This window comes from Brachyistius frenatus, unplaced genomic scaffold (assembly GCF_029030835.1).
Source record: "Brachyistius frenatus isolate BFR_SWC_R1_liver_20210118 unplaced genomic scaffold, ASM2903083v1 Contig_83, whole genome shotgun sequence".
In the NCBI taxonomy this organism is placed as follows: Eukaryota; Metazoa; Chordata; class Actinopteri; family Embiotocidae; genus Brachyistius; species Brachyistius frenatus.
Window position 1 is genome coordinate 1,393,369 of NW_027210682.1, and position 27,859 is coordinate 1,421,227.

The 27,859-nt window shown below is 39.3% G+C and overlaps 1 protein-coding gene across 1 annotated transcript in view; it reads left to right on the plus strand.

The window, feature by feature from the left end:
- The first annotated feature begins 2,253 nt into the window (after positions 1-2,253).
- Positions 2,254-27,859, plus strand: part of sgsm1a (small G protein signaling modulator 1a) — a 37,145-nt gene continuing 11,539 nt past the window's right edge. The window contains exons 1-15 of the mRNA XM_069709584.1: positions 2,254-2,325; positions 2,453-2,496; positions 11,050-11,125; positions 18,285-18,447; positions 18,701-18,853; positions 19,286-19,353; positions 20,358-20,503; positions 20,982-21,119; positions 22,133-22,257; positions 24,381-24,448; positions 24,611-24,774; positions 25,227-25,362; positions 26,470-26,599; positions 27,107-27,171; positions 27,331-27,476. Coding sequence (XP_069565685.1) covers positions 2,307-2,325; positions 2,453-2,496; positions 11,050-11,125; positions 18,285-18,447; positions 18,701-18,853; positions 19,286-19,353; positions 20,358-20,503; positions 20,982-21,119; positions 22,133-22,257; positions 24,381-24,448; positions 24,611-24,774; positions 25,227-25,362; positions 26,470-26,599; positions 27,107-27,171; positions 27,331-27,476 — 1,641 coding nt within the window. The 5' untranslated portion in view covers positions 2,254-2,306. The remainder of the gene's footprint in view (positions 2,326-2,452; positions 2,497-11,049; positions 11,126-18,284; positions 18,448-18,700; positions 18,854-19,285; positions 19,354-20,357; positions 20,504-20,981; positions 21,120-22,132; positions 22,258-24,380; positions 24,449-24,610; positions 24,775-25,226; positions 25,363-26,469; positions 26,600-27,106; positions 27,172-27,330; positions 27,477-27,859) is intronic.

Consider the following 27,859-nt stretch of genomic DNA (forward strand, 5'->3'; position numbering starts at 1 on the left):
GCTAAATGTGCATTAAAGAAGGAGCAAAGTCAATGGATGGATAGATGGATGGAGGGATGGAGGGATGGAGGGATGGAGGGATGGAGGGAGGAACGGCAAGAGGGAGGGAGAGAGAGAGAGAGAGAGAGAGAGAGAGAGAGAGAGAGAGAGAGAGAGAGAGATCTACAATGGGGAGAAACAATCAGCTGTAAAAAAAAGAAAGAAAAAGGGCTGTAGTTGTGCAGCCGAGCTGCGGGGGTCCCTGGGGGCCAAAGGCACAACAACATAACAACAAACCATGTAGCTCTGGCCTTAACATACAATCCTGTCAGTCTGCATTGGCACACATGGGCAGAAGAACATCAGACTGACAGGAGCCTCTATCACATGCCCTGGTGCCTTAGAGCACGTCGACTCAAATCACACATGGACATGTGCATGTTGGCCCCTGCCTGGAGACTCTGCTGACAGGCAAAGAGACATGGATATGACACGGGATTCCAAAACTGGGGTTGATTTGACTTGAAGTACCTATGAACTTTTGTCATTCAGAAAATATATACTGTGTATTGTATTTGCCTCAATTTGGACTATTTTCATTATAAGTGCATTTTGTTTAAAAGGAACTTTCGTCTTCAGCTCCTTTGTTATTCACTAGTTTAATGACTTGTGTTTGCGATTCAGAGGAAGGACCAGCAACTTGTTTGGTGAGATAAGATTATTTGAATCTTTTCTAGCTCATGAGAACATCGCTTCATATAGACATGGTTTCATGCAGAACACTGATTTGCCTCTTGGCTGTACATAAATCCTGCTGTGCATTGAGGTTTATAATCATTAAATTGAGGAATGACAAACCCAAACATACATGCAAATGTAGGTTTTTCTTTTATAAGTGGGTTAAGTCTAACTGGTGAGGAGTTCTGGTGTGTTGTTTACTCAGGCAGAAATCCTGGAATGACATTTAACAAGACATGCTATTACCTCATAATTAACAAGGTGTGAGTAATGCCAGTGAGGGAATCCTGCATGGGTTGAAGAAGATGTTTGTGAGGAGGAAAAAGGGGTCCAGCCCCGCTCCTTTCAGTCTGTCATCTCGTGTTATCAGTCCTACTCTTCACCACCTGATTCACCTGACAGCTCAGTGCTCCAGGCAGAACTGGACTTATGGCCCCAGAACCTCCCACTCTCGTTCACTGAAGCCAACCAACTCCTCCTGCTCATATTCTGACTCAGATGGTGCTTTTCCTGCATATATGATCTCACTCATGCGCAATAAGTGTGAAAACTGGTCATATTTCAATGAGAGCTGAAAAATTACAACCCCATGAATTTACTCGTTCATTTTATTTTTGTGTCTTTGGGCCTTCATGAAAAAATGACACAGTCGCCATCTTCTGGACAGTTTGAGTCACACCTCTTTGTTCAGCATCATCGATGTGCATTAGAAGAAAAAATAGAATCATGAATGTCAGAAAAGTATGAAATGCTTTTGTACATTTTTATTGGTGCTATGGATGTTGAAGTATAGCAACTGCCTGTAAGCATCACTGTTTGGTAAACAGTGTTTTGTTTATCATCACTATTATTTTATTGACCCAGAAATCTGAGCAGATCTTCCTCATGTCTGGAGGTTTTCCTGAACATATCAAGCAACAGGTGCTCTAAAAGTAAACTGAAAGGTCATATATGGTCTCAAATGCAGCAGAGCATCAGAGTCATTGATCCTAAGTGTGGTTAAGAAAGGATGCTGAACCGTATTTTCTTTTTATATATATATATATCTGTGTGATTTGCAGATGCAGTATCTGACAGTTTTATTTATTTATTTCCGCAACAGTCCTTCCACATCTTGACCACAAGATGGCATTAAGACAAAACATTTTCATGTTAGATAAATTTACAACCACCACCAAACTAAGATCTGATGATCGTCTTCAGTTCAGGAAAACAGTTTATCTATTTGCAATGAATGTTTTTGTGAAAAGTTACCATTGTATGACAGATTGCATGTCAATATTATCACTAGCTCTGGGTGAAATCTGTTATACGGTTTCATTTAATTACAGTCAATTTGTGAGACATTATTCTTGCCATAGGCAGCTTTACTTAAAAGATAATGATAATGATAATTCAGATTTTAGCGCCAGAAAGCAGTATTTTTGTGAACATAATAAGGCCTTTGTAGCGATGTTTGGGCCACCCAATGGAAGCACAGCATGTGTCTTTAAGAGGCGTGTGTTGAGAGGAGGTGGAGTCGTGAGCCACAGCTCAGTGTACAAGCAGCTGATGGGAGGGGTGCTGCGTGCAGACAGGAGACAGGATCCATGGCAACAATTATGGCAGGTGGGAAAAAAAAAAAACATTATGTATTTACACATTTCTGTACATAATGCTGTTTGTGTTTTTTTGAAGATACGGAATAAGTTTGAGTTGTGTCAGTAAAAATGTCCTGTGTGGTTGTGTGTTGTAGAAGCAGACAACCGTCAGAGGCTACTGCGCACCGTCAAGAAGGAGGTGGGTGTTTTCAGCTCAGCACTTATCGAGTCGGAAAAACAAACAAGCTGGTTTGTATGGAGCTGACAGTTCATAATGTCCTCAGACCGTGTTCCCAGGTGATCTCTGATACTCCTGCGTCTGCTATTGTTCCCTGAGATGTGTGGCTTGGGCCCTCATTGTACTACAACCTCTCTGAAAACATTAGAAAATAAGTCATTGTTGAATATCAGAAGTCATTAAAGTCCAGTTAATACTTTAATTTTTTTGCTTAAAATCCCCGTTTTATGCTTTGAGTTTGAATGGTCAGTGCTGCAGCACAGTAATTATTCAGGTGGAGAAGCAGCATAGGAAACAGATTGTCTGTGGTGTTCATGGCAGAGCAAACCATCAGCCTCTTGCCAACCCATTTGGTGGTTTAGTTGGATGCAAACTGTGTGTGTGTGTGTGTGTGTGTGTGTGTGTGTGTGTGTGTGTGTGTGTGTGTGTGTGTGTGTGTGTGTGTGTGTGTGTGTGTGTGTGTGTGTGTGTGTTATGGTGCTGAGTGGAATCAAATATGGAAGCAACTCTAGTGGTTTGTTCAGCTGGCTTTTCACCACTTTATGTCCCTCATCATCATTTGAGGTTACTGCAGCAACCCAGAGGACCAGAGTTCAGCAGATGAGACATCATTATGATGTCTGACATTATGAGGTTTCCTCTTAGAGCTGTTCATCCTTGCAAATTATCAGAGCTCTTCTTGTCAGGAAACTCTTAGAAGTCCTTTGCTGTAGATTTTGGGTCTACACTTTTGAAATCATGAATGCTTTCATAAAGATGCTGTTTAGAGATGTCAAGTGAACCATGTCATGATTTCATGTGGAAGCAAATGGGCCTGATGGTGAGATAGAAAGCTCAAATTGCATGAGCATCCATTTGGAGGAAGAAAATGAACTCTTCCAATGTTTTCGTTGTTATTGTTTGTTTGTCTGTTTAAAGAAACCTGCTTAAGATTTTGAAAATTCAAAAAGCATCAAACCTCCTAAATGAGCCTTTTCAGAACCTGCTTTATTATTATCTGATTTGCTGCTGTGCTTAATAGGGTTGCTACCAACGGATTATTGACATTATAGATTAATATATCAATTATCTCCTCGGTTAATCGATAAGCAGAATTGGTCTGCAAAAAGTCAGAAACTGGTAAAAAAAATGTTGACCAATGTTTCCAAAGCCCAAGGTGCAGCCTGAAATACCTTTTTGTTCTGAAGTACAGTTCACAACCCCAAAAATATTCAGTTTATTGTCATGGAGGACTAAAGGAACCAGAAAATATTCACATGTATGAAGGTGGAATCAGAGAATTTATGCATCTTATCATTAATAAAAATTAATAAAGATTAATCAAATTACTCGATCATCATGATCAATACATTTTCTGCTGATCAACTTATCTTTGATCAACCAATTGTTACAGCTCTATAGTGCTTGTCTGGTTAAAAAAATGCTTCAGTGTTCATCAGATGAGAAGGTTGAAGTCCTGAAGCTTTGGTTTGGAACTGTAGAAACTACCAAACAGAGACTATTCAGGTTATTGCATCTAAACCAAAGGACCAGGTTGCACCAGATATTTGTAAATCCATAAGTTTATGTGTAAGCTAACTATTTAAGCTATCTAACTCATCAGTGACAGTTACTGCAGGTAAATATTTAGGAAAAAAGTCTGTTAGAACACTTCGTTGTGGGGAAACCTGTTTTAATTTGGGATGTGTGTCAATAAATCTCCACTGAGGAAACATTTTTATCTAGTTTAAGTTTAACTAACAGCTGGTGCTGGCAGGAAACTAAAACTCTGCACTGAAACCCAGAGATATAATAATAGAAACAAACTCACAGCAGTGTCATTAAATGTTTATATGTGAACCAGTTTGGTCTCGAACGAACTAATATGTCCACTGTATTACAGATAGATGATAATTGTTCTTGAAGATCATCTTTTCCTGTTAGGAGAATCAGAATCAGCTTTATTGGCCAGGTATGTTTATACATACAAGGAATCTGACTCCGGTTGTAGCTTCTCTCTCAGTGTGCAAAAACTAAAAACAGACAGCCATAAATTGACATATAAAACATAAATCCTGACTGTCCGTTGTAGTCTGTTTCTGTCCTGTTTGGTGGCCGATCCAAACCAAATGGTGATAGAGGTGCAGAGAACAGACTATGTTATGGTGCTGGAGAACTGATTTGAATGTTACTCCATTGATGCAGTATAGTGGTTTGTACTTTACTGCTGAGGCTTTTGTTTTCCTCTGTTTGTTCCGGTAAGGTTTACTCAATATCACCCATACCTCACCAAACATTTACAATAAACACCGTCAACTATGGGAGCTTTCCAACATAGCCCAAACTTTAACTGTTGCTGCTTTTGATCACAAAAAAACTGAAGAGAAACAGTAGCAGCAGTTTTGATTAAGCAGTTTGTTACACATAGTCTTTTCCTGACCATATTTTCCACATTTTCAGCCTTCTTTTGTTCATTTCTTTTAATTATTTTTTTAAACTTTCATCTCTAATTGCCTCATACATTACATTTGTTTGTTTCTGCCAATCAAAAAAAGATGGTGATCACATCCTCGATCTTGGGAAAGGAAGCATGTCCTCCAAACCTTGTTTGCAGTCTTATCTGTGGAGACCAGGCACTTCCCATGATTAAACATGTCTTCTGTGTGCATACGGCCTCGCTGAGATTCTTTCACGATGGGTTTTAGTTTGTTTGTGTGAAAGCTCACTTTATTTTTAGCTCGCACCTCATGAAGCTCAGCATTAATCTAAATGAGTTGAACAGTTTTTCAAATACAGTCATGTGAAAATGTAATTACACATTATGGAAATTACTGTCACATAAGATTTATATTTTATAGTAATTTTCATAATTTGAATAATAAAAAACAGTTCAATCAAATGGAAAAAGTAAGAAGAATTATCTCTTATTCAATCCTCTGACTTCTAGGATCTTGTACTCCTTTTCCTTGTGTGTGGTGTCATCATGCCAAGATCTAAAAAGCCCTCGAATGTCTTCAGAAAAAAGCTTGGCTCTGAATCTGGCAAGGAATTTAAAAATGTCTCCAAATTATTTTTGAAATATTTCATTCCACTGTAAGGACAATTGAGGAAAATTGTCTATAAGTGGTGTAAATTTCAGACAACTGCCAATTAGTCCAGGACAAGGTGCCCCAGCAAATTTAGCCCTAGAACAGACTGTTCGTTGCAAAAAGAAGTCTCGAAGTGCCCCAACATTTTATCACAGGATCTGCAGAAACCTCTGTTAGTGTTAAAGAGGATTTGTCCAAGATCAGAAAGAGATGCCAAAATTTGATCTGTATCGAAGGCGAGCCAGGAAAACGCCTTTGCCATCCTTAAAGAAAACTTTAGCAAAAGTAGGCAAATATCAGGCCTTCTGGACAGACAAGATAGAGTTGTTGGGCCACAGTAAGAGTAAACTGTATAGCGCAGACCAAAGTCAGCTTTTCAGGAGAGAAACCACATGCCTGCTGTGATGAAAGAGTTATGGTTTCGGGTTATTTTGCTCCCTCAGAGGCTGATTAAGCTATGAATTCTGCATTGATCAAAGAGTGATTGATTGATTAAAGTGAGGCGAAAATTAAAGTTGAATAGGAAACAGACCTTTGAACATGATCTTAAAGACACGGACAAATCCACCAAGGAATGACAGAGAAGAATAAATGGAGGTTTGAGAAATGGCCTCATGAAAACCTGGATTTGCATTCCATTGAAATGTTGTGGTGGGAATTGGAACAGCCAGTAAGCAAGCAAACCCTCAAACATCTTGAAACTGAGGTAATTTTTTTTGGAAGAATGACCAATAATTTTAGCAAACTGATGCCAGAGACTGATGGACAATTGTGTAAAATAAGTTATTTCTGCTAAAATTGTATTCCATCTAATGATATATTTGTAAAACACGTGCTTTAAAAAAGCTAGTTTCTATTGCGGTGTTGTTCCATTATAACACCTTTATCTATAGGCAATGTATTAAGCATTATGTAATGTTTGCTCATTCAAATATTTTGAAAAAGTCAACCAGGGAATGTGTTTTTTTTTTTTAACATGACTATTTAGGCTTTTTTTTAAAAATTTATTTTTAATTTATTTTTTTAGATATACTGCATCTATTCCCCTCAAAGGAAAGCTACATGTTGTTTGTGCTATATTTCCATTAGTTTATGATTATTATTACTCAGTGTGGGTTGTACCATATGGTGTCTGTATGCTGTGTTTTCACCCTCTACATGTCCAGCTGGTTTTGTGCCACCATGTCTGCTCAGATATACCTGGGTGTAGGCCATTATCCAGAGACAGCACAATTAGCTTCAGGTGCAAAAATTGGTTTGAATGAGGACTCTTATTTGCCTTAGCTTTGATACAGAGACCCCCTCTGTCTGTCTCTGTCTCTTTGTTGTGTTCTGCTTGTGCTCCTCCCTCTGTCTTTTTGACGATCACACGTGCACACGAACACAAATACACACCTGTGTTTGCTAAAGGAGGGGGGGGGGAGAGACTATTAAGAGTTGCGCCGTTTACTTTCCTGTAAATTTTATTGCTGGGTCTTGATCTACCGGTTTTGCTCTGTGTTTTATACTTAATTGAGATTTTCTGATTTGTGTTCATAGAAAGCATTGATTCAGGTTTTATACATTAACTCTGCAGGAACAAGCAAAGGGAAATGATCAGATATTATTGTTGTGATCGACACTGATAGAAATTATTACACTGAGACTATCGTACAATTTTTGACCTTTCTGTTTTCATGATGAGGAATAGATAAGAATCTGTAGGATTAGCTTGCTGTACTAAGAGAGGTGATTTGGTGCTACCCCATCTCAAATCAAACTGAATAACAATGTGCTGTTGTGCCTATTGGAAATGCTGGACAACCTGGATGAGCTTGTGTGAGTGAACTGAAGTGTCAAGCTTCTTCTAAAGCAGCAGCTTTATGGTCGAGCTCAACCTTGAGTAATAGAGTACGTTCCGTGTAAAATTAATTCACACTGAGACTGACTCACTACAAAGAAGAACAAACATTCAAAAGTGCTCATAAAAATGGGAATTTTTAACAAATGGGCAACTTTATCTGCTGAGGAAGATCTTGTGACATGATCAAAAGCTCCAGATAGCCACAAAATGGAGCCAGATTTCAGGCTGTGTTGTGGTTTCATTGATTTTTGTGGTGGAATCATGTTCCCTGTTTTTCATTGATCAGTCTTTTCATTCATTTTTAAATTGTAATTAATATAATGGAATCCTAACTCAAATAGATATGTTAATGGATATACTGTGTGCATTAGTTTAGCGTAAATAATAGTCCTGATTTTGTTCTTTTCCTTTGTGTGCTCCCTTCATTTATCAGCAGCCACGGAGATGATAACTAATGAAGGGCGGATGTTAATGGATGGGGCTTTCTCTTTGGCTCTTATTTTTTGGCTCTGCTGTTGCAGAAGTTAATTGGAATACTCAGAAGATCATTTATCACTGTGGCTGTTGCCTTCAGGCTACTGTGGTTAGTTAGAGCAGATTCATCTGGCTTTGCTGCTGTAACAGACTGTTGTAACATCACGCACATTGTTTTATCTGTAAATCAGTGTGTAAATACATTTTTGCTGACATTTTAGTAGCATTTCGTGGCATTTTATAGCTATTTTAGATGGTAACATCCAGGTAGATTTCTGCTTTATTGATACCAAATTAATACACCTGAATACGTGTCTGGATGTGCAATGACAACAGCACAGTGCAGCTCGATATTGTTAGTGACTGTGGTTGGAGAGCTGCAGTTTTTATTGCTCATTTCAGTGATGAATGAATGTTGTTTATGCATCTTCTGGGTGGAAGTGATCCACTGTGGGACACGTGTCGTATCCATAGAAACCTGCAAGTTGTCTATGCAACACGCTTTGCCATATAAATTCCTCAGAGACCTAATCTGTGGCCCAGATGAGAGAGATGCAGAACGACGGGAGGAGTGTGCTTCTTCAAGTTAGCAAATCAATCAGCTTTCTGTACGTCAGGTGCACTCAGAAAGAAAACTGGTGCAAAAAGTCCCCTGTGTTTTATATTTCTCTATATATATATATGTGTGTGTGTGTGTGTGTGTGTGTGTGTGTGTGTGTGTGTGTGTGTGTGTGTGTGTGTGTGTGTGTGTGTGTGTGTGTGTGTGTGTGTGTGTGTGTGTGTGTGCGTGGGTGGGTGCGTGTGTGTGAATGCAGGCTTTTATATAAGTCTCGTCTTATCATGAGCGGATCTGGTGTGCACCACATTAGATTGCTACCGTCTCTGTTGTGTTAGCCGCATGAATCATTTCTGTCGATGCTGAAGAGAACAATGCTGCTGATGCATACAGGCAGAATTTGCGTGATGACAGCTCTCTAATTAGTGGGTGTTTTCATACATAAATATTTTCGGGGGGCAAAGTTCTCGGCACATTTGTTTTCAAGTGTTTAGAGATGGTGATTAGTCAGTTTAGCTCCTCATCTTGCATTAACTGTGAGAGTGCAGCCAGTGCTCAGCCAGTAGACTTTTCTCAGCACCCCACAATTGTGTGTTTAGTCTCTTCACGAAAATTACATTACATACTGTGAAATGATAAAAAGCAACCCCATTAGTTCAAAATATTTGGTTTCACAGGATTTTTTTTTTTTTTTTTTTTTATCAATTTGATGAAGTTGCTTTTTTATATGGATTATCAAAAAAACTGACATTTGCATTTGTTTTTTCTAAAAATGCCTTCTGAATTCAGATTTCAGAAAAATTTGACAGCATGATATATTAAACTCACAAGTCACCAGTGGTGGAAAGTACACTTAGATGCAATTTTTAGCTGTTTTTACTGATTTGGTTTTCTCCATTTGAGGCTCCTTTATACTTTATCTTGTTCACATTTCAGAGAAAGCCTTAGTACTTTTTACTCATCCATATTTATTTGACAGTTACTGCTACTCCTTACTTTGAAGATGAAGAGTTGACATACAAAACACGTGATCAGCTTCAGGGGATTAATTAAAACACTAAAGTAGGTGAATTAGCGTCACGTTGACCAACTGCAACATCAAAATGCTGCATAGCAATCAGAAACAATAAACTAGTAATATAATAATTCTGACAGCTGCCAGTCTTCTGACTGAGTACTTTCACATTTTAAATATGTTTGACTCATACTCAATTATAAATACTCAATGACTGACTCCTTCAAAATACATCTTCCACTACTGAAAGTTACACATATCACGATCCATCAGTGTATTGCAAGTAAACTATTAAAATTAGTGATCCATAAAACTGAGCTGCAGTGGAAAATCTAACCTGAAGACAGAAGTTTATCTCCCGTATAATTTTATGATCATGAGCTGTAATTTTCAAACCATCAACATTAATATTGTTCAGCGGCTACTTCGTGACCACAGAATTGCCTTAGAGAAAACATTTTATCATGCCACCGAAGGATTAAATCAATGAGTAGATTGGAAAAAAGTTTAAAATAGAGCAGAGGGAGCCTCAACCACTGGAGAGGGGAGGGGAGTTGTTTATGTATGTATGTATGTATGTATGTATGTATGTATGTAGTATCTTTATGAGAAAAAGTGTGAGTTTTACTGTAGATCTTAGTAGTGAGGACATTTTTCTCCAGTCATCACAACACACAATCAAAGGGCTGTTTGAGGGTTAAGATTTGGCTTTAAGGTTCAGGTTAGAATTATCAATGAATGTCCTCCCATTATAGCCTTACATATGTGAGTGTGTGACAGTGCATGTATGTCTTTGTGCGTGTAGAAGGTGAATTGGCAATGTAATATGGTTGCTGTGGACAGACTCATTTCAACAGGAAATTACAGATATCTGTATAGCTGTGTCCGAAGGTTGATATTGACAATGCAGATTGCAGAGCTGTGCCCACACAGAGGGACGTCTCCATAGTCACCGCAGGGATTGATTCACCAGTCGTCTTGGCTACAGATCACTATTGGTCTGTAGCCGTTGTCAGGTCAGCAGGGGAAAGGACACATCACAGTGACGACAAAACCTAACTAATGAGCGTGGCCTTGTGAGCACATGTGTGCGTCTGCCTCTTTCGTCTTTTTCAAAAGAAGCTAGGTCTGCATGAACTGGATGTCATCAGCGTTTGACGTAACATAATCAATTTCTCTCGCTGGGGATTATGAATCTTATTATTATTAGGATGAACTACCTTTCCCTCTCATTTTCTCCCACCATCCCCAAATGTATCACCTCTGTTTCCCAGTAGTCTTTGGGATGAGAGCTGATGACTCACCCACCAACTTAACATGCACTCTTCCTTTCTCTGTGTTTTTCCTTTTTCAACCCCAGTTCATCACTGAGCTCTGCTCTCGCTTTAATTATTTTACCCTTTTTTATACACAGACTCACATTCAATTTATGAATTCTCTTAATCATTCACTGAAAGATATTTAGCACCCAGTCAAACCCAACAAGCCCCCGACAGACTGTTTGTGCAATTTGTGGCACAATAATGAATGAGTCATCCAGCATCTGTGTCATTTACAGGTGAAGCAGATTATGGAGGAGGCTGTCACCAGGAAATTTGTTCATGAAGACAGCAGCCATATTGTCTCCTTTTGTGGTGAGTACATTGTGTTTGTTATTACCTTTGAGTGGAAAAATTACATGACACTGAAAAGGCTTGATGTTGACCTGTTTTATTAAAGTTACTGTGAAATGACAGAAAAAAAAATTCTCTCTCCAGCGATGTGAAAACAACTTTTGGCTTTTAAACTGCATACATTTTTCTTCACTGCAAGGCTCAAACGTTCAATTGAACAAGAGGAAAACACATTTCACTGGAGGGTTCCACGTTTCCTATAGATTTAATGTAATAATCCTTCCTTTTCGTTTGTGGAAAAGCAAACACTTGTAACAAAGCCCAAGAAAATGTGAACAAAATGATCAAAAAGGCTTCATTGAGACAAACTAAGAACAGGGAAGCTTCACTCACTGCTAAGATACGAGCCTTTTACACTTGACTTATACATTAGTATCCCAGTAGGTGCTTGGTCAGTGATTACTCTTTAAGTTTAACACAGTTCAATCAGGTGAGACTCAAATGAAAGAGAGTGAAAAAGCAAAGAAATCATTTGTTTTACATGGTGAACCTGATTGAACCTTTGAAGCTACATTACATTACATCATTAACACAGACAAAAATAAACACAGCCAATTATAATTATCTCTAACTGACCATAAATTATTGGCATTATTGATTTTGTCGTGCCAATTAGTGACATCAAGGCACAACCTCTTGTGTAATATTGCTTAAGTCTCACATAGAGAATTATTCCTGATAGTAAGATATTAAGTATATTCTTCACCATTTAGCTATTGTAAAGTCTATAATAGCATCTATCTATTAGTAACAATCTGGGTTACTCAGCAGCATCAATCGTACTCACCACTAACGTAAAGCTGGTGGTCTTCATTATTGGATTAGTTTATAATAAGGATCTTTTTCCAATAACAACAATATATTTGCTTCATAAAACCTCTTTAACAGAGGAGGAAGTTGATATTTTTGCTGCCACATTAAAAAAATGGTGTATTGACAGAAGTTTTGCACAAGTGTATAAAAATAAAAGTAAAAGACATTTAAAGTTCACTGTTTCACCAAATGTTACTGTTTTTTGCCACATAAATCACACTGGTAAATTGCACCATGATCACTGTGAGAAACACACTGCCCACATGCAGGCACTCACACCCGTCAGATGTCTGGCTCAGACCAGAGCTGTTATCAGTAACAAGATATAGTTGGGGAATTCAGTGTGAATACAATGACTCAGCTTGCAGAAAATATGATATTTTTACGAGTTGGAAGACAAAGACATAAAGTTCTCAAGTCACTAAATGAGACTCTTGAAAAGTCATTAAAATGTAAGAAAATGCTTTATGGTATAAACAAATGAACAACGACAAAAAAAAAAAGAAGAAACTTTCCTTAAGTCAGACTCTTATTACTGTGTAGAAAAAAAAAAATGAATAAATGAATCATCGTCATCATATCTTGGTTAAATATGTTGAAGGAGACCCGCCTATGAAACTATGGAGAACCTGTCTTGTCTCTGTAGGCATGTCTGCTCTTTATTATTGTGACAATTTAACTGCACACTTGTCGTGCACAGAGTTAGTGTGGCAATGGGCAGCACCATTATATTTAGTAACAAACAGTAAGGAAGAAAAGTTTCACCAAATGTTGACAGAACAACAGTACACGCACACACACACACACACACACACACACACACACACACACACACACACACACACACACACACACACACACACACACACACACACAATCAAACGCTACATTCATAGTGACCCAACAATCATTATTTTACCTTATTATTGAACTCATTAAAGTACAAGAAAACTAAAAACTGAAATTAGAAGACCAAAGTTCGTCCTAAATTTATTATTGCAATCAAGATTATGTTCAATCCCGTTTCTAAAGCAATGATTTGCAAATCTCATAAAACCATATTTAATTGCAAGTAGACCAAAGACAACATGGTGAAACTGAAAATATAATTGTTTTATAAAAAATATATGTTTATCTTGAATTTGATACCAGCAACACGTGTCAAAAAAGTTGGGACAGGGTCATGTTTACCACTGTTTTGACATCATTTCTTGTTCTAACAACACTCTGTAAACCTATGGGAACAGAGGAGACCAGTTGCTGGATTTTTGGAAGTGAAAAGTTGTCTTATTATTGCCTAAGATATCATTTTAGCTGCTCAACAGTTCAGGGCCTCCTTTGTCATAGTTTCATTAATTAGTGTACCAAATTCTTTAAATTGGAGACAGGTCTGGACTCTTCTACTAGAGATCCATGCTGTTGTAATGTGCAGAATGTGGTTGGACATTGTTTTGCTGAAATAAACAAGGCCTTCCCTGAAATGCTGCTGGGTGGCAGCATATGTTGCTCTAAAACCTTTATATATCATTCAGCATTTATGGTGTCTTGCCAAATGTGAAAGCTAACACCATGTGCACTAATGCAACCCTGTACTGTCACTGATGCTAGCTTTTTAACTGAGTGCTGATAACAATCTGGATGGTCCTTCTCCTCTTTAACCTGGACGATGCAGCATCCATGATTTCCAAAAAGAGTCAAATTTAGATTTGTCAGACCACAGCACAGTTTTCCATTTTGCCTCAATTCATCTTAAATGAGCTCGGCCCAGAGAAGGTGGCGGTGTTTTCGGAGCATGTTTATATATGGTTTCCTCTTTGCATGGTAAAGTTTCTACCAGCATTTGTGGATGCAGTGATGAACTGTTTTCACAAACATTTATTTTTAGAAGTGTTTCTTAGCCCAGACAATGATTTTCACGACAGAATTGTGTCTGTTTTTAATGAAGTGTCGCCTGAGGGCCCGAAGATCACAGCCATCCAATATTGATTTTCTTCTTTATCCCTTGCGTACAGATATTTCTCCGGATTCTCTGAATCTTTTAATGATTTTATGAACCGTAGATGATGAAATCCACAAATTCTTTGCAATTTTACGTAATTCATACATTTTTGCACCATTTTCCCACACAGTCTTTCACAAACTGGTGAACCTCTCACCATCTTCCCTGCTGACAGTATGCCTCTTTGAAATGTCCTTTTTATACCCAATTATGTTACTGATCTGTTGCCAAATAACCTAGTTAGTTGTGAGATGTTCCACCAGGTGTTTTTTTGTTGTAAGATCACTACTTCACAATGTCATGTTTGGATTTCATAGTGTGAATGGAATTTGCAACAGCGCTTTAAAACCGAACAAACCAGCATAAGTGAATGATGTTTTACATTCATCATCAGCTTACCCCAAATCTCTTTTTGTAGTTTTATTTTTCTCCTGAAGGGTTATGAAAATGATTTGTCACAGAGCACAGGTTTTCATTACAGTGTGAATGAAAGTCTTTTTTTCTCTCCACATGTCAGTGTTGATGGTATAATGTGTTTCTATTAGAGCGCTCATGTTGGCGTGTCAACAGATTTCTTGGCCTGCAGTGTGGACATTAGCCGCTGGATCATGTAATAGCCTGCTTTAATAGCTCCTGGTCAGTCTGAGGCGTATTTTTCCTCTGTTATTATGATACGTCCCAGTAGACATGTAGCAGCTCAGGATGACCCTCTCATCAGCCAGCTTCCTCCTCTTCCTGACGCCTCCTCTGATCTTTGTAGTGTATCTTGTTACTACACGGACTCCTTCGGCTATGGCTTCTTCTGTTCAAAGATGAGAGGGAGTGGAAGATATCAGAGGAGCTCAGCTTGTTCACCGGGGAACATTTACTTTCACCATCAATAATGAGCTACCCGAGCAGAGTCTGAGATGTAGATGTGTGTTAAAGCCCCACTGTTGACTAGTTAGGAAGCACATTAAATCTAAAAAAATAACAACGTAATTTTAGTGATAGATTAGAAGCTCTGTTTATTTCTTTCGTTTCATTGTAAATCCTTATTTTACCCAGTTACAAATTGCACCTCCTTCTTTTGAGTTTGAGTACTCGCTTCTTACAGTATATTAGTCATGACAGGTCAAAACAATTCAACAATTGTTGACAGCAATTTTTTGCCATTAATGAATCCTGAAGCTACAACAACCCCATCAAAAGGTCACCTCCAGTTTTGCCTGCTGGCCACAGAAGAACTATTGATGTGACTTTACAAACGGGCATTTGATCACGCCTCTTTCCACGGAAAAGTTGGGATTTATAAACACACACACACACACACACACACACACACACACACACACACACACACACACACACACACACACACACACACACACACACACACACACACACACACACACACACACACAGAGAGGATGAAGTGAAGCCAGATTTCATCACTAACCTCCTGCAGGTTTAATTTCACTTCATATCAAATTTATAATCATATATCCTTAATATGATAAATATTCAGTGTTACAACTTATTATTAAACCGTTGAGAACCGAGTGCTGACTCATCAGAGCGGAGGCGAGAGGGTATGATAGTTGGTTCCGGCCAGTTGTTGTGAACCACAGCACAGCTGAAATGACATGGACGATGCCAGGATGCACCAGGAGGCAGATTCTTGAAAGTCTGGCTCACCTTTCCCTCCGTAGTAACCCTGAATGTCCTGAATTTCTACTGTATTTATCGCAACCAAATCAACTGATCATCAAATTACATCTCATTTCTTAACAGACCTGGACAGCACAGCATTAGTAGATTTCTAACAAAATCCCCTCATACTGCAAATATTTCACCAACTTAGATTTTGAGTGGTTTTCATATCACTTCAGTCTGACTCACCACCATTAGCTGATTATTTCTGTCGCCATGTTACCATTTTTAAATCCCTATTGCAACAGTAATCAACCAAGATTTCAATCATGCAATAAGGTAGACCTGCTTGGTTCTTTTCCGTTTTGTGCATGGATTTAGCCATTTTAATGCCGGGGCTCACCTTCCCATGTGCAAATGTTTCCCAATAACAAATCCCCCCCCTGACACTACTTGGAAAGGGCACCATTGCCATATCTTAGGCTTTGCATCGCCCCAAAGAAATGTAATTGGTTTAAAGAAATACAATCAAGCCAAAGCATTTTCCCCTTATAGCAGAATGACTTATGGGTGCAGCCAGACCACTCTCCATACAGATACAGTAGGTCTGCCTGCGCGAGACTAGTGAACACATGACTTTGACCAGGGGTACACCTCTCTACCAATTGCACACACCAGTCTGCTGGATTTGTTTTGTTTTTTTTGGTTACATAGAGTGTTTACAGTTGGGGTTTTTTTAGATATAGAATGTGGTAAAATTTAATATTTTGTCAGATTTAGATGAGGATCAAATACAACACAAAGAAACAAAAAACTAAAAGTTGATCAGGACACCCCAAACTGTTTTTTTTTAGTAGATAAGTAACTAATGATAAATTGATAATAAATATCATCAGTTAATATTCTGTAGTTATTGACTAGTCCTTTCAACACTGTTCAGACCTCAGAGTGTTGTGTTGGTCACCTGTCTGTCACTCTCTTAATGCACTCAGTTGCCACAGATACAAGATGATTAGAGGCAATTTACTGCATTAGCTGTTTTCACCAGGAGGCACTGCACAAAGGACTGATCCTACTGACATGATGCTCATTTTCATCATATCACATTTAACTGCTCTTTGTAATTGTTGTTAGAAGGAAATGGCCCAGAGAAATCATCTAATTTTACTAAATAGGATGAGATTTCTGCGTGTGAAAAAATTAATAAGTCGTGTCTCACATTGAGTCCTTTGTATTTGTCTTTATTTTGTGCTGCACAATGATAAAGACATTTCCCGTATGCAGCATGGCCACAGCTGTTGTGGGTCATTTCATATCAGTGCAGCTGCTGAGACTCTGACACACAGACATTTCTCTGGAGCTTGCTAGATGACAGTCGCTTTTAAAAAGTGTAATGGTTTGGAAGTTTCTTTCTCTGCACTTTGCTCTTGCCATCAGAGACAATTAGAAGAAATCATGAGAGAGTAAGGAGCGTAAACTATATTTGGAGACCTTTGTTCTGACATTTACCTTCTTGCTCTTATAATGATGTGAGGGAAAAACATGCAGGAAGAGAGGAAGAAGAAAAGAAATGTGCGGAAAATGTTGAAGATCCATTTTAATTTTAAAAACATCTTGCAAGTTGATAGCTCTGATGACACTTTTATTGCCTCCGTCAAAGTAAAACTTTGCTCACCGTAATTTTAGTGAAAGCAGTGATGGAGAAGCTCAGTCGAGATGGAGGAAAGAGAGAGAGAGAGATGTATTCAAAGGAGAGACGATGGTGGATAGAGACAGAGATCATGATGCTGATGAGTCTGCGCTGCCCCTCCCTCCGCTCATCTCTCCCAGAGCTCGATCGCTCCATCAACAGGGGTTGCCATGGTAACCTCCAGCCTTCCCCCTGACCCCATGTGAACAGAGCTGCAGGATTAGTCCTGAAAGAGAACTGAAATGTCAACACAGCTCCATGCACTGCCACGTAGACCTGAGCAGGAAGCGGGGTGTCTGTTCTTCGCCACAGTCAAGTTATTGTGCAAGTGTGTTAACATGTCATCAGCTTGTGTCCATGTTTACTGGATAAACTGGACGGGATTCTGTGAAGGCATAAATTCATTAAAAAAAAAATGGATAGGAACCAGAGGAAACATGCATTGTTATTGCTAATTTATACATTTATGTTAACAGTGGGAGAAATTACTGTGTTATTGTGTAAAGTGACAAGCCAACAATTTTGTTGTGTTAAAAGTAAGATAGTTTTCCCAGGAGGAGGAGACCAAAACAGAGTTACTACTGTAAAAAGAGAGTGAATACAGAACTAAAGATTCCTGTTTGAATGCTAATATTGCTCTGTCTTTGCTGAAAGATGTTGTAGGCAACTCTTTGCAACAAGTGTACAACTTGTTTTCTGCCCAATGCAATCAAAAATAGGATATTGCTATTTTTTTATTTTGCCGTATTTGCGCTTTAATTGTACCAGGGTTTTATTGCAAGTGTATTTTTCTCACAAAAAATGCACAAAAAAAAATAATCTGTTTTGTTTTTTGTGCCACAAAAGCACTCTCTGATTCAAAATGTGGCTCCTATTTTGTCTTTATCCTTTGTCTATGTTTGAGTTTGTTATTATGATGGGTTTTTGAGTCCCTTTTTGTGAAGCTGTTTTGTCGTACTGTAAAGTATTTTTTTTTTTTCTCACAGCTGCAGTGGAGGCTTGTGTTCTACATGGGCTGAAACGGCGAGCAGCAGGCTTTCTGCGTAGCAACAAGATAGCGGCGCTCTTCATGAAGGTGGGGAAAAGCTTCACCCCCGCTGAGGAACTGTGCAGGAAGGCCCAGGAGCTCGAGCAGATCATCGAGACAAAGTGAGAGACGCATACATCACAGCTCGTTCTCACACGTTACAGCAGACTTCAAAGCTTCCATCAAAGCCTGTTTGATTGTTGCAGCGAAAGCACAGAAAACAAATGGCCGTGTGTCTGAGAGGCTGTTTTTTTATTATTATTATTATTATTATGTAATGCTTCTAAATAATTCATGTTTATAGTTTTTGAATCATGAATCCATAATGCTATTAGACTGATGCAAATGCAGTTTTATACTTTTTTTCTTCTGCAGACGGAGTCAAAGTTTGCAAAGTCAAGACAGCCTTCGCAAGATGCCCCGATTGCCCAGCCTCACCCCGCAGGGAGTCAGGAACCTGTGGATCAGGACGGCTTTGTTTGAGAAAGTACTGGACAAGATTGTCCTCTTCCTGGTGGAAAACAGCAGGTATGTTGTAAGGGAAAATAACATTCTGTTCAACTGTGTCACGAGATTTCTATGGCTACAGCCACACTATTCATTTTTTTTTTTTCTAAAACACAACTTCGTTTACTGATATGTTTAAACATAACATCGACACTACTCTGGTAGAGAAAATGTTGAAACAAAGACTTTTGAAACTGAATGACACCCACGTTTGCCTCCTGATTAGGTCTTATCAGTCATGATGCATTCTTTCCTGATTCGTCACACGCCTTTCACATGACCCTTTACCAGAAGAAAACAAACTATATCAGCCTTGACTACCAGTGATTAATTAAACATGGATAGCGAATAACAGCTGTTGCGGTTGTGCAGTTAAAATTTGATTTTTATATTTTCTGCTGCTGCCTACATGCTACTGTCACTTTTCATTCCCCTTTCATGTTTGTCTTACAGTAAATACTACGAGAAAGAAGCTGTTCTAATGGATCTTGTAGATGGACCTATCCTTGCATCTTTGTTAGGTAATAATATGTGACATTGTCTGTAATTTATTGTAATCATTTTACAGCATGCGCCACACTGATGAAAAAATAAGATTATGGTCTGGAACAAGTAGAGAATAACATGGACATTATGGTACCATACTCTTTCTTACAAGGGACTTTTTTACCCCTACCATATGTACAATGAAGAGTAAAATTATGCACTCTGTAAAAATAGTCTTTTAAACAATGGTATATTCTTTCTTTAGCATTTTTTTCCCCAATGTCTACTCATGGAAACTTGTTCACACTCTTGACCTGATTATGTGGTAGCCATTAAAAGCCCATGCAGCAACAGAGGCATGATCCCTCACTGGTTTCCCACCAGGAGACAAAGATGGTTGTTTTCAATGTAGCTGAGCCACAGGCACAACTTAGCAGGCACCTCATCACTGTGCTAGTTTTTCTACCTTTAGATTAGACTGTCTTTGTATAATCTTATTAAATGTAATACCCTTAATAAGTGGTTCCCAACCAAGAGAGTAGTAAGATGAATATTAGGGGTTGTGAGTTGATTATCAAGAAAGGAAGGCAGGAAAAAGAAAATGTAACACCCATTTTGTTTTTTGTTTTTTTCCTTTTTTGTCTGATTTTTGCTTGAGAAGTCCTGGACAATGTTACATCTTCAAGAATTTAATTAAAAGAAACTTTCTGGGAGAGAGAAATCCCTCTTTGAACTGGCCCCTTTCTCTATACAGGCTACCTGTAATGAGGAGTCACACATACCTAGAACTTAAGGGGTCACGAGCCAGACAGGTTGGGAACTATGGTCCTAAACTTTGATAGACTTTTTTGTACTTTTATGGTAGATCGGAAGACATATCTTCTGAGACCTATTATTGCCCATCTCTGAAAAATCTACCTTTTAGTACAAAACATACTCTTTCCATCCCTCTGCTTTTAAATACAATGTAATCTAATGCTGATAATTGGTTAACAAAACCACACAGCTGGGGTCTAACTGTGCCCCTTCACTGTGACAGTTGGACCTTGTGCTTTGGAGTACACTAAGATGAAGACAGCCGACCACTTCTGGACAGACCCATCCGCCGACGAGTTGGTGCAACGACATCGCATCCATGGTGGCCATTGCAGGCAGGATTCTCCCACAAAGAGGCCTGCGCTGTGTGTAAGTATCAAATCTAGTAATCAAGTAGTCAACCATTTCTATTATGAACTCCTTTTATTTTTTTCTCATGTGCCTATTGCATTCATTGAATCTGATGTATTGGCTGACATGCATTGGCAGACAGTCAGTTCCATTCCCTTCTGAGATGCTGGTTGTTTGTCTGGAGGACCTGCTAATACTGCTGCATTAAGTGAAGCACAGAATGTCCCTGGAGAAAGAACAGAGTGTATCTGACACCTTCACACTGGTTCAGTTGTCATGTTGTCAGTGAACCAGGTCAACTCGGCCTATCTTACATATCACAATAATCTTTACAGTTGTGTGGTGCTGTGTATTCGTTTGTGTGTGTTCCCTGCAAAACAACAGACTGCTCTTTGGTATCAGGAACGAGGGAGGCTGCGTTGGTGCACATGAATGAGTGAATGTTAGTCATCAGTTTGATGTCTGATTTGATGTGTTTTGTGTCTGTGCTGTACAGATCCAGAAGCGGCACTCCAGCAGCAGCATGGATGAACGCCCTTCCCCCTCACCATCAGCTCGTGAATATGTGGAGTCACTGCATCAAAACAACAGGGCGACACTACTGTTTGGCAAGAACAATGTGCTTGTACAGCCGGTAATTGTCTGATTCCCCTGCAGCATTTTTAGATGCATAGATAAGATAGTACCCAGAAATAATATCATTGACCTGTGGGGAAAATTGCATTGCAAGTTAAAGCCCTGAACAAAATGGTAGGTAATGTAGATTTATTTGTATAGCATATTATATATATATATAAATGTAAAAGCAAAAAAGCAAGAAATTAAAAAAAGTTAAATAAAATAATAATAATAATAAAAATACAAGGGTTCAAGTTACAGTGTAGTGTAGCAAATGAGTAATTATTTGATTTAATAAAAAGTCGTGGTGGACAGAAAAGCCTTCAGCCATGATTTGAAAGAACTGAGTTGCAGCTGACCTGCAGCTCTCTGGAAGTTTGTTCCAGATATGTTTAATTTTGACTCCAGGGACAGAAAGCAGACCCATATGACCCGAGGGGCCAGGATGGGTCATAACAAAGGCCTAGTAACAGATCAGAAATGTATTTTGACCCTAAACCACTCAGTGCTTTATAAACTAACAGCAGAATTTTGAAATCAATTCTTTGGCAGACAGGAAGTCAGTGTAAAAATCGGAGACCTCGAGTGATAGGATCCACTCTTTTAGTCTTGGTGGGGACTCGAGCAGCAGCGTTCTCTCAAATCAGCAGCAGCTATCTGATTGATTCAATTATTATAGTCTACAAATTATATCGTCATCCTATCTCTCAAAACAGTTTTCACACACATGAACTAATTACTATATTCCCAAAGCTTGCATAGTTTCAGCTTTACATATCCCAGACTTCACTAGCTCTGAATTAGCAACACAAAGATGTATACATCTTTTCCTTTTATCTTCTCGTTTTCCAGATATAAAACACATGATTTCTTTGCTTACATGTGTTACCAATGTAGATACATGGATAAGATCTCATGACTTGGCGTTTTCCTGACCAGCATCAATACAATCTGTTTAAGGCTTATTCATACAAACATGACCTCACTTCTTGCTTCAAATGAAAACATCCATCCTTGTGGTCGTTTCAGAGGGATGACATGGAGGCTATCCCAGGTTACCTCTCTCTGCACCAGACTGCTGACCTCATGACACTGAAGTGGACGCCCAATCAGCTCATGAACGGCTCTGTTGGAGACTTGGACTATGAACGCAGGTGCAAATTTACCCATCTGTGTATGGATTATGGTTATGGTGACTGTACAAAGCCTGCACTTGATAATATTAGTAATCCTCTCATCAATAATATCATATGTACACTGTGTGCACAATTATTAGGCAAGTTGTATTTTTGAGGATTTATTTTATTATTGAACGTCAGTGCTCTCGGTCAATCCAAAATGTTAATAAACCTCAAACCTGAATATTTAAGAAAGTAATAGTGAGTTTTGGCTTTCTTAGGAGAATATCTATGTGTGCATAATTATTGGGCAACTATTAGTGTGCAGAATTATTATGCAACTAAATGAAAAATGAAAATTTTCCCATCTTACTTGTTTATTTTCATCTGTTAAAGTGAGAATAATAAACAAACAACTCAAAATTTACAAATAAACATTTCTGACATTTCAAAAAAAAAAATCACTGACCAATATAGCCACCCTTCTTTTCAATAACAGTAATAAGACTTCCATTCATGGATTCTGTCAGTTTCTTGATCTGTTGATGATCAACTCTTTGTGCAGCAGCAACCACAGCCTCCCAGACACTGTTCAGAGAGGTGGACTGTTTTCCTTCACCATAAATCTCCCGTTTAAGAAGGGCCCACAAGTTCTCAATAGGGTTTAGGTCAGGTGAGGAAGGGGGCCATGTCATTATTCTTTCATCTTTAAGGCCTTTACTGGCTACCCATGCAGTGGAGTACTTTGATGCATGCGATGGAGCGTTGTCCTGCATAAAAATCATGGTCTTCTTGAAAGATGCAGACTTTTTCCTGAACCACTGCTTGAAGAAAGTGTCTTCTAAAAACTGTCAGTAGGTTTGGGAGTGGATTTTGAGTCCATCTTCAACCTGAAAAGGTCCAACTAGCTCATCTTTAATAATACCAGCCCACACCAGTATCCCACCTCCACCTTGCTGGCGTCTGAGTCGAAGTGGAGCTCTGTGCCCGTTACTGATCCGGCCACAGGCCCGTCCATCTGGTTCGTCAAGGGTCACTCTCATCTCATCAGTCCATAAAATCTTTGAAAAATCTGTCTTTAGATATTTCTTGGCCCAGTCTTTACGTTTCAACTTATGTGTCTTGTTCAGTGGTGGTCGAGTTTCAGCCTTCCTTACCTTGGCCATGTCTCTGAGCACTGAACACCTTGTACTTCTGGGCACTCCAGGTAGGTTGCAGTTCTGGAATATGAGCACTGGAGGATAATGGGTTCCTGGTAGCTTCACGTTTGATTCTTCTCAAATCTTTGGCAGTTCCTTTGTGTCTTTTTTTCCCAACACGTTTCTTGTGACCCTGTTGACTATTTGCAACAAAATGTTTGATGGTTCTGTGATCACGCCCCGATATCTTGGTAATTTCAAGAGTGCTGCATCCATCTGAAAGACTTTTTACAATTTTTGTCTTTTCAGAGTCAGTTAAATCTCTTTTTTGGCCCATTTTGCTTGAGGAAAAGAAGCTGCCTAATAATTATGCACACCTTGATATGGGGTGTTGATCTCCTTAAGCCACACCCTCCCTCATTACACAAATTCACATCAACTGATATGCTTAAATCCAATAGGCATTCAAGATTATACAGCTTGGAGTTGGAAAATATGCATACAAATTATGATATGGCCAAAATACTCACTTGCCTAATAATTGTGCACACAATGTATACATATCCATGTAATGCACCTCCACAAAGACGTGCACTTTATTTCTATACTTGTTCTCTGTGCTGTTTGTCTAACATTCGAGTCTTACTAAATAATGCAGTATGTTTGTGTGCGGATCAGTATGCTGAATAAATGCTGCTGATCTGATGAGGCTCTTTGTTTCAGCACTCCAGCAGCCAGCAGATGGTTTATTGACTGAGACACCATCAAATTTCTCTCAAACTAGCAAACCATATTATGCTCCTGTGCCGGTGTGTGACTTCTCTCACCAAAATATTGATTATTGTCTGAGGCATCTGTGCACTCTCTACTCTGTAAAATGAATGTCCCTTGAGATTTGGAATCAGATAATATGTAAATATTCCGTATGGATTTGTTTTTCATTGTCAGCTTTTGACCTTTCTGGTGTGCTAAGACGAGTCTAGGTTGTAATTTTACTGACTCTCATTTGATGTTTTGCAGTGTATACTGGGACTATGCCATGACAATCCCTCTAGAGGACATAGTTTATTTGCATTGTCATCAACAAGGTGCGTGCAGACAAACATTCACTCTATGCCATAATTTTACCTCGGTGTTTGCAGGCTATTGTTACATTTTCTTTTTATTATCTACAATTAAACACAAACTTTCAACACAATGTCATCATGAATACCTTAGTAAAGAAATCCTCTCATGTGCACCTCCTGTAGTGGACAGTGGTGGGACGGTGGTGCTGGTCAGTCAGGATGGGATCCAAAGACCTCCACTTCGCTTCCCCAGAGGAGGCCATTTGCTCCAATTCCTCTCCTGCCTGGAGAATGGCCTGCTTCCTCACGGACAGCTGGACCCTCCACTCTGGTCCCAGAGGGGAAAGGTCAGCACAGGAGCTCTTTCTTGGGTTAGCTCTTTGGCTTCAGACTCAGAACACAATACATAACTTATGTGGCATTCTTCCAGAAAACAGCACTAAATCAGCCCCATCTGATCAATAAATTGATCAAAAAAGACATTTGGATTTGGACATAGATGCACTGGCTCATTACAATAGATTGTGGAGTAATACTGATGAATGGGCAGCTTAGTGTTCCTTTGGCACCAGCACACCAGAAGTGTCTACTTAAATAAATGGATGCTTTTGTTAGACCATGAGCAGCTTTGTATCTGCAGCTAAACTGAATTATGAAAACCACCCACACATGTTCAGCCACTATTAACAAGCTTACTTACACAGACATGCATAATCTTTACTGCACAAGGATGGCTTAGCTGCACTTTAGCTATTTTGTTGCTGGCATTTATTTAAAAACAGCTATTTTCTCTTTGCAGGGAAAGGTGTTTCCCAAGCTTCGGAACAGGGCTCCTCAGGGATCTGGATCCTCCGACTCGGCCTTAGATAAGGAGGAGGACGAGGCAACAGACTATGTCTTCCGTATCCTCTTTCCAAACAGCCAGTCAGAGTTTGGTGAGTTTCCATCCAGAGCAGCATATTAGCATGAGCATGAGTGGCCTCTCCACATCGTTGCGTCTTGATGGAAATGTTGCTCGTTGTTTGTTACAGTGACTGTAACCCATCCTCCCCATCTGTCTCCGCTCCCCTCCCCTCAACTGAGCGGACAGTACCCCTCCAAAACAGGGACCCCGGTTGTACCCAAGATGTCTTGCAGCTGTCCTGAAGAATCTCCCTCATTCACAGGAAGAAGCTGTAACCCTCTCACACCTTGGCTCATCTGTCCATCTGTCAGCTTTCCTTGCTTTAATTCCTTGCATCTTATATCCTCCCGGCCAGCCTTGTGCCTCTGGCACAGTTTATTGATGTGTCCCGTTATTAAAGCCACATCGTGTCACACCTTTTTTACTCCATCACATCATTCTAACCTTTTAACAGCTGATTGCTGGACAACTGATTAATCGAGTGTTGGTCCTGGAATGAGAAAGGGCCTTGCTTGCTTGATCTTTCTCTCTATAATAATGTTATGAAATATGATGTCTTCATGACTTCAAATTTGGCGTGAATGCTTTTGTTTATGGGATTCATCTTTGCTCAAACAGGAATCAAGAGCAAGTAAGCTGTAATAATTCTGCTCAGGCAAAAATTTTGCAGTGTGTTGGAATTTTGGGATATCTAGTGGCGAAGTTAAAGACTGAAACAAACTGAACACCCCTTGCCTCACCCTCTCCTTCCAAGTGTGCGGAAGAATCTACGGTGGCCGCGTATAGAGAAATTAAAGTCCCTCTCTATGGCAAATGGCCAGTGTTTGGTTTTGTCCATTTTGGGCTAGAGTAGAAACATGGTGGGCTCCATGGAAGGGGACCTGGTCCCTGTGTAGATGTAAAGAACTCATTCTAAGGAATAAAAACACAATGATTGTCAGCTTCAGGTGATTAAATACAAATGAAATCCTAATTATAAATATTGTATTCCATTTCTTCCAATAAATGTCCCTAAATCCTACACACTGCTTCTTTAAATCATCTAAGTGCAAATGTAAATGTTCTTGCAAGCTTGAGCAATACACCAATTTAAAGTGATAATGATGGTGTGTGTTTTTTGTGTGTGTGCATGCTGCAGTGACTCCTCCAGATTTGATGGATCAGGGAGCTATGGTGTGGCACCCCACTCTCAGGAAGTCGTCGTGTTCCTCCTGCTCTCAGGGGAGCTTCTCTGATGGGGCGACACCCAAAGGGTGCAACCATGAGAGGTGAGAGACAAACACACCACAGAACAGACTGCGCTAGATCGTGACAGGGAAACTGCTGAAGGCTGTGGGGACATGCTCAGTCACTTGCGTCCTCAACAATAAGAAGGACACTGGGGATAGAGAAGAGATACAAGAAACTCGCAATTACCCACAAGATAATTATGTGACATTTCCTTCACTGCAATGACAATGTGTTTGGAGCATTAGGTTAAAAGGTAAGGTAGATAAAATGGTTGATGACTATGGAAAAAAGGGCACGCTGCTGGGCTCATTTGTTGTGAATGGCAGAGCAATAATGTACCATTTGATAAAAGGTCAGCGTCAAAACTGTAATTAACTTTACATTAGATTCAGTATATTAGACATTCAGGACAAGATGAATAACTTCATAAGCACTAGATGATTGGTTTAATGACAGTGTTTTAAAGGAAGAGAACAGAATTGCTGTTTAATGTCAAATGGTTTCCTCTACAGACGTGAAATAATCAGTGTTGTATGTTCCTACAGGGCTCCTCTGAAGCTGCTTTGTGACAACATGAAGTATCAAATCATCTCCAGGGCATTTTATGGCTGTATGTGATTACTTACTTTTTATACTGAAAAGCCTTAAATATTAATATCTACTCACATTCACTGTGAAATATTTTTGAGTTAGTAGTACATAATATTCTCATTTTAATTATGGCCTGCTTCTGCTGAGGCATTAAATAATTGACTATATTGTCAACCAGGGTTGGCATACTGCCGTCACCTTTCCACCGTGCGTACACACCTCTCCGCTCTCATCAATCACACCATCGTGGCGCCCGATGTGCCCTGCGATGCCTGCAAAGGGCTCACCACAGACGTGTGGAAGGCATTCCTCCAGGACTGCACGGTAAGCATCGCTGGTGTCACTGCAGTGCAACACACACTTCATATGAACTGCTGACAGCCAGCTGTCCACACACACACAGGCGTGCATGTCCACTCCCAGCATCTCTCTTTCACCCCATCAGTCTTCTGTCTAATCAATATTTATCCTCTGCTAATCATGTGGTTCACACCATTAGTCTCACAACAGTGTGCATGAAAAGCGTGACTAATGGCCCTGTCAATCTCAAAGTCCACAGCTACAGTTTATTCAACATTAGTTACATTTACCTGTAACCAAGGAGAGTTTAACTTGCAAAGGGAAACTGTTTAGTGCCAAACATGCCTCTAAGAACTGTTTAGTTCTTTATAAATGATGTGAATTAGGTTTTTGATTATCACTAAGGT